Source organism: Larimichthys crocea, chromosome XIII (genome assembly GCF_000972845.2).
Source record: "Larimichthys crocea isolate SSNF chromosome XIII, L_crocea_2.0, whole genome shotgun sequence".
NCBI lineage: Eukaryota > Metazoa > Chordata > Actinopteri > Sciaenidae > Larimichthys > Larimichthys crocea.
Genome location: NC_040023.1, coordinates 14447586 through 14459074, shown reverse-complemented (window position 1 = coordinate 14459074; position 11489 = coordinate 14447586). Strand labels below are relative to the sequence as shown.

At 40.7% G+C, this 11489-nt stretch overlaps 1 protein-coding gene and 2 non-coding genes across 3 annotated transcripts in view; all 3 read left to right on the top strand.

Moving 5' to 3' along the window:
- Positions 1-11489, top strand: part of ncapd2 (non-SMC condensin I complex, subunit D2) — a 22116-nt gene that overhangs the window by 4614 nt on the left and 6013 nt on the right. The window contains exons 13-25 of the mRNA XM_027286475.1: positions 895-901; positions 1224-1443; positions 1580-1698; positions 3065-3265; positions 3353-3527; positions 3811-3895; positions 4071-4207; positions 6514-6646; positions 7657-7732; positions 7834-8049; positions 8145-8305; positions 10180-10291; positions 10606-10729. Of these exons, the coding sequence (XP_027142276.1) occupies positions 895-901; positions 1224-1443; positions 1580-1698; positions 3065-3265; positions 3353-3527; positions 3811-3895; positions 4071-4207; positions 6514-6646; positions 7657-7732; positions 7834-8049; positions 8145-8305; positions 10180-10291; positions 10606-10729 (1766 nt within the window). The remainder of the gene's footprint in view (positions 1-894; positions 902-1223; positions 1444-1579; positions 1699-3064; positions 3266-3352; positions 3528-3810; positions 3896-4070; positions 4208-6513; positions 6647-7656; positions 7733-7833; positions 8050-8144; positions 8306-10179; positions 10292-10605; positions 10730-11489) is intronic.
- On the top strand, positions 73-365 carry LOC113747533 (small nucleolar RNA U85). Its single transcript, XR_003463690.1, has one exon. It is a non-coding gene; the product is annotated as a small nucleolar RNA U85 (small nucleolar RNA).
- LOC113747532 (small nucleolar RNA U85) lies at positions 2287-2583 on the top strand. The gene has a single exon (XR_003463689.1). It is a non-coding gene; the product is annotated as a small nucleolar RNA U85 (small nucleolar RNA).

The following is an 11489-nucleotide window of genomic DNA, read 5'->3' as shown; positions in this document are numbered from 1 at the left end:
ACCAGGTAATGACGAACACGGTCATCTTTCAAAAATATATATATATATTTTTTTAATGCTCAGCCACATTTTGCCCAGTGATGAGACCAAGGCGAATACGAGCTTACTGAATGAGAGCTGGGTCCTTCTTGCCTTTCATTGGCAGGTAATCTTGGTAGAGTAGAGGAGCATTCCTGCTCTGCTGTAAGGGCTTGCCTACAGTGAATTGGCTCACCCTGAAAGTATTCCATTTAAAGTTAAAGTGGAGTAATCACGGAGATGAAGCTGACAGTGTGTGGTGTGTGTTTGTGTAAGAGGCAAGGAGTTCACCCAGCTCTCTTTACATTTCAGTCAGTCATGAGTTGCTCTTTGGTAATCTGAGGGCCAAATGCAGAAACTCATTTGAGCCCAGCAGACCAGGTCTGTCCCCTAAAGGGGAAAAAATATTTCAAAATTCACATTAAGCCTTCACCTTTTTAGATTTTTATTTATTGCCTGGAGTGTCGAAGAAAATATTGAAGCCTAGTTCAGAGGTGCATGCAAAAAGAGAGTGCATCTAATCCAGTGAACTGAACCAGGTCATATTAAACAGAGCACCTTTTTATACAGTAAAACAATATGTTAAGAACAAAAGATATGGGAAAGTACTGTAAGGTAGGTAACAAAGGACAGGAGGGGTCAAACAAACAAATGTTCCCGATGTGTATTTTGTTGATTAAGGAACTAAATCAGTATCTGCTAAAGCCTGCCCCAAGACATCAATTAATTTAGAAAGTCTGTACTGTGCGAAATATGTATGTTCTCCATCAGGAGTTTGAAGTTAATAGTAATTGGGTACCAAAAGTCCTGTTGTTTCAGATGCATGCAAAAAACTCCCTTGATTGGAATCCAGGGAGAATAATTTGATTATTTGCAAGAGCACGTAAATTCAGTATTAATTATGACATTTCAGCATTAGCCTCTGTTTTTAAGTTATATATATTTCAAAGTGGGTAGGGAGATTCATAATTAGTAAATGAATATTCAATCAGTGTGGTATTTCAACCACTCAGTTCTTTCTTTGCTTTAGTAAAAACACTACAATCTAGGTTTTTAAGCTCATGAGCAGTTGTCTTGCCATAATGTCCTGCCATTAATTGAATTCATTTTTCAACCTTTTCGTCAGTAGTTCCTCTGAAGTTGTCTTTGTAGCTCTAACTCGAGTCATCCTCATCAGATTTTTTTTTCTTCTCCTTCCCTCCTGGCAGTGGCGGTGATTAAAGCATCTGAGCTGTGGGCCGCCATGGAGCCTGAGTTGCTCGTCACTGTCAGGACAGAGCTGGAGCCCACAAGTGAAACGGAGAAGGAGCAGCAACAGGAGGAGGAGGACGGCGGCGACAGGGATGTGGAGGAAGACAAGGAGGAAGAGAACGACAGAGCAACTGCAGTGAAGATTGCTCAGTACCTCCGTGTCAACAAGTACAGGTGCTGCTAATCACCAAGTGTTGGCCTGGGTAAAAGTTGACTGAATTGTCACTACCTGAGAGATTTCTTTGTCCCACACTGTCAATTAGCCAACCATTTGAAAGATGGAATTTCTTTTTGTCTCCCTCCTCTACAGGAACGCTGTGCGTCTTTGCATAAGAGCCCACACATGCTTTCCCGAATCTGAGATGTTTGCTTCTCTGTCCACTCTCACCCCTGAGACTTTAATGTACACCCTGGCTCTGATTTTCAAAGGTAAAGCCCACGCTCAGGTCATCTGAGATCCTCTTTAAAAGTGCTCTCTGATGTGAGTCTTAATGGAAACCAGATTAAACACACTTAAGAATCAGTTCTTTGTATTTCCTCTTGACTGGAAGATGATGTGAAATCAGTGTCCAGTGTTAATTTATTAAAAGTGACCAGTCTATAATATTTGCAGTGAAAGTAGAGGATATATTTTAGAGCACTGCACTTCTCAAATCAGTCGTATGATTTAGAATATATTTCATAACACCGGATGACACAACCTCCACCAACACTGCTGCAGATTTACAGTTATGTCAGATACACGTTATAAAAAGTAATTACATAAAAGTTCGCATCCTTTTGAACATGAAATGGGACGTGTGAAAAGCCCTGTTTTTATTTTTAGGCATCTGGCAGTTAATGACCATGACAAACTATTGAGTTGAATAGCAATTACCTGTAAATATCAGCTTTACTGTAAGTTTTAATTTTCATATTTCAGGTTAACTATATAATATTTCAGAGGGATTTATACATACTTTTATCTCAGTTTGGTTTGTTAACTTTTAGGTTAACATAACTTTAAAGCCATGTTTTGCCCAGTGATGAGACCAAGGCGAATACGAGCTTGAACTGAATGAGAGCTGGGTCCTTCTTTCCTTTCTTGGCAGGTAATCTTGGTAGAGTAGAGGAGCATTCCTGCTCTGCTGTAAGGGCCTGCCTACAGTGAATTGGCTCACCCTGAAAGTATTCCATTAAAGTTCAAGTGGAGTAATCACAGAGATGAAGCTGACAGTGTGTGTGTGTGTGTGTGTGTGGTATGAGGCAAGGAGTTCACCCAGCCCTCTTTACATTTCAGTCAGTCATGAGTTGCTCTTTGGTAATCTGAGGGCCAAATTCAGAGACTCCAGACCAGCCCAGCAGACCAGGTCTGTCCCCTGAAAGGACAAAACATGCGCATGTAGTTTCAGATACACGCAAAAGACTTCTTGGATTCCAGGGAGGGACAGTATTGTAATTGATTATTTACACTGGCATTTGAATGCAACATCAAGTATGACATTTTAGCCTCGGGATTAGCATTAATTTCTCTGTTTTGTAATAACATATTTTTTTATACATTTAATACACATTGCACAGAGCAAATGCAAGTATGCTCTTAATGTAAACGTGACACTTCTGTGACACACTAAAAGCCTCACAACAAAGAGAACAGATTTAGCTTAATTACTGCACAGCAGCTGCAGGAAGTGTTGAGTAATCGAGCTGCAGTGGAAAAAAACGTTTTATTGGCTGAATTACTGTATGATTGCTTTTTAATCCCAATTTACTTTACACTCCCTGATTTTTATTTGTTTTATTTTTCCACCCTCAGGCTCTGACGAGGACACCTCTGAGCTCAGTCAGAACTTACCACCAACCCCACAGAAAGAGGCAGAGAAGGAGGGGGAGGAGGGGGAGCTGAAGAAGCAGGAGATGCTGGTGCAGTACCTGAGAGACACAGAGACCTTCGCCTTACAAGTGGAAAGAGCGATCTCTGTCATTAACTCCATGCTCTACTGGAAAACCACTTCAGGTAGAAGGCAGTATTCACCAGAGTGCACACTCATTCAAACCTGTTTTAAATATTTTCACATCTGACAGCTGAAGTCTTTGGTTCTAGTGGTCCAGGAAGCTGTGCAGTTTTGTGTGACAGTATGCGAGTTCAGCGTAGCCAACTCCGTCAGCGGGGTGAGGAAGATGTTGCCTCTGGTCTGGTCAACTGATGCTGCCATTAAGGATGCTGTGGTTCAGGCCTACAGACGTCTGTATCTGAACCCTCAGGGAGACACCGTCAGGTCTGTGAAAGTGCTTAACACATATGTGCATGACTAATATAAAAGCATCCTTATTTAATTGACAATTTCATGTAATTTCAGCTAATCGTCTGCTATTTTTAATATAATTTTCACTGATAGTCTTGAGGTGACAGGAATGCTAGGATACTTGACTGGCTGATTAAAATTGGTAAAACAACAACGTGCCATAAAAGGCTTGCTTGTGCCATTTTGTGGTGGGGAAAAAAACACTTCTGACAGATTTGTTTTGTGTTCTTAAAGTAGCTGTTTCATCTTTCATTAGGATGAAAGCCCAGACTCTTGTGGACAGTCTGTCAGAGCTGATGGTGGATGCTTCTCTGGGAACTATCCAATGTCTTGAGGAAATAGTGAGTAACTGTTATTACTCTCATATGGAGGTGTTTGTACCAGTCATAAAATATAATGGTATATAATATATAGTGTTTGTTTTTGTTTTATTGTTTTTTTTAAATTAAATTACCTTGTAAAAAATCATATGGGGGAGTTGTATCCATCCAAACACGTTTCTGGTGGTCTCTTCAGGTGCAGGAGTTCTTTGGCAGCAGCAGCAATCTCCAGATCACCGTAGTGCAGGTCTTGTGGGAGAGGTTTACTGGCAAACGCGAGACGTCTGGCTTACACAGACGAGCTGCAGTGTTACTGTTGGGCATGGCTGCACGGTAAGACATAGTAGTTGTTTCTAGTAGCAAACTGAAAGTGATGTAACTAAGAAACAAATCTCTCATGCCACAATTAAGAAAAGAGGTCATGCAGGTTTACTAATTGAGAGGATTTAACTCTTCTTGCCTTTGATTGGCTGATAATTTGGGTAAAATTTGCTAGTCTACTCTAAAAAAATAGGCCATAGTGACTCAGCCCCATCTACTCTGACTATATAGAGTAACATGAGTCGTTGGGTAAGTGGTCACAGTGCATATGTGCATCTTTTGTTTTTAAGCCAGGGAAATTCATATTCAGTCACAATGTAGTAATATTTACACCTGTTATTTTGATCAGTGTGGTCTCTACCAACTCAGCCCACGTTGATTCACTTCACGTTGTCATCTGATTTTTAAGCACTATGCTGTGCAGTAGGTGGGCAGGTCAACCAAAACAATTATGGCAAGTTGTAGGATAATTAGACATCATGTTGTAAAGCTTGTATTTATTGCCCAATTTTGTTCAATCCAGCATAAACAACTGTTTTTGTAACTGTAGTGCCTGCAGGTGCTTCGCATACTTATGATTTGTTTACTACGGATGGGGGAGAGGTGTGTTGACTCGTGAGAACAGATTTAAGTGGCCCGCTGCTGAGGTGTGTGTGGGGCAAATTTTAGACTGAGTCATGGTCTTTCTGCAACACTGAGCAGTCCTTTCTCACAACATGGTAAATTGCATTTACATGTGGCTGACTGTATCTAAAATCTGATTATGTACCCATTATAATTTGTACTAAGTGCCATGAGTGTGACAATGCATTGTTTCTTAAAGTGACAGCTCTGCTGAATTGGACCATGATATATACACAGGTTCAATAAAGGAACACTGAGTAGGAGTTATTGTGGCAAGGACAGTCTGGAACAACAATGAAAAGAAGTCCTGGAATTTGTCACGTTATCCCTGCCACTGTGTTGTATGCACAGACAGCCATGTTGGCAGTCCTGCCTCCGTCACCTCCCAGCTAATCTAAAAATCAGCATAGAGGTGCATCAGCAGACCTCAGGTGGGCCGATTGATTGACAGGGGGGTGCTGTTACAGAAGGCTTGTTTGAGCACCCAGACATCAAAGTGTAAAGCATCACCATGCTCTTAATTATGCGTAACTTTAAGCCTTAATATCATTAATCAGACTCCGTACAGTTGTCATGAACGGGAAACCAAAACTGCTTCTTGTACCAGGCTGTAAACATTTTAACATGAGGGCTTATAGACACTGATTTGTTCTGTAGCCAGCCTCAAGTGGACATTTGAGGAACTGCAGTTTGTGGCACTTCCTCATTGGCTTCACTTCACAGCCACGGATGTTGCTGCTTGGTTGTATGGTCGCATTTTTTCTTTTTTACTGTACTTAAACTTACAAAATTAAATGTGCTCAGCTTTACTGGCTGTCTAGTTTCCAGTTTCAGTAATCACAATTAAGCCACGGTAGCATTGTTTATCAGAAAAATGTAAATGTCTAACCCTCTAATTAAAATAGAAATCATTCTCCAGTGAAATAACTTGCAAGTTAAGATGATCTGATAATAATTAATATTTCAGGTCCAGGCACAAACTGCATTTTAATACACGTGTAAACTGGATTCAGATTCAAGAATCTCTTTGCACTCCGAACAAACCATTCCCTGTTATTAAAAAGAACAGGACACTGTCCATCTATTGGCAGAAAAAAACAAATGTCATTGTGACAGTTTTGTGTTAAAGTTTGGTTGACTAAAGAGTTTTTCAAAACATTATGCAGTGAGGAATGTCACAGATTTCACAAAGGCACTTCCTTCTGCATTTTGGTCCTGCCTCCAGCTACTTGACATTCAGCAAATCCTCTCATTAGTCAGAATACAAGCTCAGCCTCGGCTCCTCTTCATTGTAATCGAAGTCACGACCATATAACTAGGCACCTTGCCAGTGCATTTCGCTGAATATATATATATTTTCTTTAGTGTTCGCCCTCAATCTACCTCAAAGACTGCCACTGCTGTAGGGAAGAGTGAGTGAGCGAGTAAAGAGAGACTATCTGCAGTCCACCCACACTGCTGCCTCTCTTCATCCAGCCAGCAGCATTCATAACCTATTAAATCTTGTGTGCTTCTCCTAACCCATCCTCCTACACGCATTATCTGGGCAGCAGGCTCGCACTGGCAAGGCCAGCTCACACCAGTTGAGGTGATGCAGGGCAGAGATGTTATTACTTTACTTTGCATGATCATTTGGAGAACATTAAAATGTAAATTTTGTGAAATGTGTATTTTGTATGTATGTGAACTAATAGGGCAGAGAGGGAGGTGGTCCTCAGTAATCTGGACACTCTTTGCTCCGTGGCTCTGGGAGAAAAAGTGACTGAAGACTTCCTCCTGGCCAGAGATGCAGTTATCACCATCTGCAGCATCACCGACCACGTCAGGGTAAGGACACACAAACCACGGTTTGCCTCAAAGCATTTCTTCAAGACCAGATGGCCACATTGAATTCAACCTGTTGATTGAGTCAGTGGGTCAAATGTCTTCTATAAGTAGAGATTTGAATTAACCCTTGTTATACTAATCCGTTATCTCACATTAGGTTTGCATTTTTCTGCTGTCTGAATTATTACTGTTGCATATTTTTAAGGGTGGAGGCAGGGGGAACATGCATCTTGTCTAAACATACAGTTGTGTTCAAAATAATAGCAGTGTGTTTAAGAAATGTGAGTAAAGCCCTTTTTTTTTTTATAATGGCTTATTTCCATAAACACATTGGGAACACTGCACATTTTATTCCAAATCAAAACATGAAGAAAAATGTATCCTGTGTTAGTACTTTACAGAAAGTGAAGTCTTCTTTACAAACTCAAACATTTACTGTATAAACTGAAATACTTTAACATTGAATCCTTCCTGAGAATCACTGAGCGAATATTTAGTTGTAAAACCACTTCTGAGAACTGCTTCACATCTGTGTTGCATGGAGTCGACCAACTTCTGGCACCGGTGAACAGGTGCCATTCCACAATTCCTCTACATTTATTGGCTTTCCCTCAGAGCATTTTTTTGATGTCACCCCACAGGTTTTCTATTGGATTAAGATCTGGGGATTGGGCTGGCCACTGCATAACGTTAACGTCGTTGGTCTGGAACCATGAAACTGGTCACTTACTGGTGTATTTGGGGTTGTTGTCTTGTTGAAACACCCATTTTAAGGGTATAAGTCAACATGACCTCTCTGACTTCACTGTCTTCGGTGTTTGGGGGTGTTCTGATAAACTGTCTGCTGTCCTTAGACCCAAAAAGAACAATCTTTCATGTGTGGAAATAAAAATATTGTAAGGATTTTGGGCTTTACTCACTTTAATAAACACACTGCTATTATTTAGAACACAACTGTATAGAGGGCTTCAACACAATGTTAACATTATGCACGATACTGTTTCTCCCAGCAATCAAAAGGCGCTCCGTTCAGACTTCCCCAGGATCATCAGCTCTTCACCTGCCTCACACAGGCTGTCGCTGAAGGTAAATGCAGACAAATGTTCCTTTTTGTTGAGGATTACTTGTCTTAGCCATCACCACTCTCGGTTTCTCACTCTCACTGCATCTGTTGGTTCTTGCTCCAGGTGTGGTGATAGAGGACCCGTACTGGCAGAGCTTCATGGAACAGGCTGTCCGTCTCATCTACTTCCTGGCTGAATCCCCTGACCAGCTGTGCTCCCGGCTGCTCCAACGCAGCTCTCGTCTCTTACTGGATCAGATTTCAGAAGGTGGTGAAATTAACAAGGACGCTGGCCAAACGCAGGACGGATCTCAAGAGTCCGGCGAGCAAGGTGAACAAGGTGAGTGTCATTGCCTCGGTCGGCATGGACACGGTGTAACCTGTCGCAGTCCATACTTTCTTTTAACCACACACATGTGCGTCTCTCTCCTGCAGTGAACTGTGTGTGTCTGGCCCAGCTGTTGGCTCTGTGTGGCTGCGTGGCTTTCTGGCAGGTATCTCACCTTGAGCGCAGTGTGAGCGCCGAGCTGCGGAGGAGGAGAGGAGAGACAGAGGAGAGGGAGGAGAAGGAAAAGGGCCCATCCAGCAAAGCTAAGGTGAGGGTGCTCAAACTTGTATATTACACCTGTACAGGTGGATAAAACGATACCGTGCGATGCCCTTGAAATGGAGAGTAGTAGATTAATTGCAGCTAGAGCTGATGTCCTCGTGCCTCTTGCATTAAGCATGGCCTGTAGGCGTGCGCGTCCCAATTGAGACTACGTGCCCACTTTTCAAGATACACAACATCAAAGGTTTTTTTTTTTGGTTGGATCTGTAGAACATGACAGTACTTCATTACAAAACTGAGAACGTGAGCACAAATCCTGCTTAAAGCAAATAAAAAAGGAGTAATGTGTTAATTTACGACACTAATTTACTATTAAAATGTCAAGGATTTTAAAAAGCCAGTGTTAAAATAAAAAAGCTGCATGAGAAGCTAAAAATCTACATTTGAGTAAATATTTTGCCAATTTTTTTTTAATGAGGTTTTCAATCTTTTTGTTTCATTAGAATACATTTGTCCTAAATACTTGACTTCTGTCTTTACACGGATAGTAGAATAATGATAAATATGTTTATTTAGATATGAGTTTACAGTTAAATACAGTTCTTCAGCACTGATTAGATGTGTAACATACTGTGTGTACCCATGTTTGCTCTATGACTTCTGGCTTCTACACAAAATGTTTAGTTTGTAAACAAAACTTAAGTATGTAAATGCCTTTACACAGTTACACTATCACCTGAGAAATTACATTCAGCGCAGAGCTAAGAGTGAGTTTGATTAGTCGATTGACAGAAAATCAACTATTATGACATTGATTCACCACTTGAGTAATTTTTCTCACAGAAATGCAAAACATCCAGTAGTTTCAGCTTCTCCACAATTTAAATATGTCATTGTGGTTGCTTTACTATTTTATAGAATAAACAATCAGTTGGTCAAGAAAATAATCAGTGATAAAAATATTATGATACTGTTGTGAGGCGTCTCCACTTGCCAGGCCCAAATTTTTCCTGTTTGGAGAAGTACGTCAACAGACACTTTAATGTTACAATGAAGCCAAAACAACCTCCTGTGTCTCAAATCATCAGTCTCTGCAGGGTAACTAGACAAGTTTTTAATTTAGTGACACGGGCAGATGAGTGATGGCTCATAATTGTTCAACCCATCAGGGAACAAGATGATAAATGTCTCCTTAATTAGCATTAAAAGTTTTTTGGTTTTGTTTATTATTTTACAGAGTGGCATAAAACAAAATTTGTAGATTGGAATCAGTCACTTCCTCATGGTATACCCCACCAGGATGAGAGGTTTTTAGTTGTCCATGTAAAATGCCACATGAGTAATTTTGTTCTTTGTTTTTCTCCTGTAAAAGCTTTAACTGGTGCATTCAATTGTAGCTACCTTTTTAATGTCAATCCGCAGTGTTTTTAGATTCAAAGGATTTTCTATAAATATTCATTTGAACTCTCTCCCTTTTTAAAGCTGCAGTCAGACTGAAATCCACCTGGTGAAATGTATTTCTGTGGCATAGAGAAAAGCAGAAAACTAGCAGGTGGTCAAACATTTTACTGTCAATGTCCAACGACATCCTTTCTTTGTATTATTTTGCTGCAGTTGTAACACAAGGAGATCAGCAAACTATTTCCTGTAATAAACTGTCTTGACACTGGCGAGCCGTGACGTTTGGCATTTTAAAGCTCCATCAGATTGAACTCTGCATGAAGCAGAAGAGGCAGGTCAATTCTCAAAGTGAAGTAAATGTGTTTCCCCTCATTCCACACGGAAATGAATAAGAAATGAAATCCTGTCTGGCTGTGCCGTTAGAGAGTACTAAAAGTCAGAAAGCTCCCATTGTGTTTTCCAGGAATATGTTAGGAAGAGAAGTAGCAGTTTTTTGTGAAGCTTTTATGTTTCCAACAGCAAGCAGCTAATGAAAGTGCTATGGAGGAGGAGCTGGGGTTGATTGGTGCCTCAGCTGAAGATACAGAGGCCGAACTCATCAGGAAGATCTGCGAGACAGAATTACTGGCTGGTAATGACAACCTCTTGTCCATGCCTGGGCAATCTGTCCCACAAAGGGCCGGTGTGGCTGCAGGTTTCCTTTCTAAGCAGCAGCACACCCGACTTGACTCATTTAATCAACTGATCTCAGTCTTCAGAGTTGATTGGTCAAACTGTGTGCTCTTGGTTGGTTGGAACAAAAACCTGCAGCCACACCAGCCCTTTGTAGAACAGATTGCCCGTCTGCTCGTCTTATGTTTTTCTGCCCCACATCGAGCTGCATTTTACAATGTTTCCATATATTAAACATCTTCTCCTGGCTCTTTTCACTCTGCCTGTTTTTAGAGGAAAACCTGCTGTGTGCATTCCTTCCCCTGCTGGTGAGAGTCTGCAGCTCCCCAGGACGCTATTCCCACCCACAGCTCACCACAGCTGCCTGCCTGGCTCTCTCTCAGTACATGATGATAAGGTAAACACATTGCTGATTCACGTGTTCGTTCAACATATACCATTACACTGATGGATGTTTCTGTTAATTATTACCTATTATCATGCTACTTATTATGTTAACGAGGTAGGCTAACTAATAGGGCTGAGTGAGTGCCCCATTATCTGTTCAATCAGCTGACTGACATAATTATGCACTCCAAATACAGATACAACCGTGTACTACCCCAACGCTACTAAATAAACAACTCTGTAGGCAACATAGTTGTCAGATTGCATCCTCCTAAATGATCATATTCTAAAATGTTGTTTTGTTTGTTTAAAGTTATAGCCTTCTTGGAGGTAGGATTTATTGTAGGGCTGTTGTATTAGTTGCGTTACTTTTAGATAAGTGTACACAAATAAACTGAATGTACATGTGGAGCTGAAACAAGTAGCTGCAGCTTATTTTTGTGTCATCAACTAATGATGATCTATTGTCAAAATGGTTAAAGTCCATTATTAAAGGTCCAGTGTGTAACTTTTGGCTCTGGCTCTACATAGAACCTTTCGTATGTTATCATGAGTTTAACTTCCACTGTAGTGGCACTGCATAGTGAAGTGAGGGGTACTCAGTTAGTTGCAATCTGCAAATGTGCTTCTAAATTCTACACACTAGACTTTTTTTTATAAATAAATGTATAAATCTTTGGATTTTGTACTGTTGGCAAGTATAGTTATTTCAATGTGCCAACTTTGGCACCGGGATATTTTGACGCTTTCTGACGTTTATAGGCCCAAAC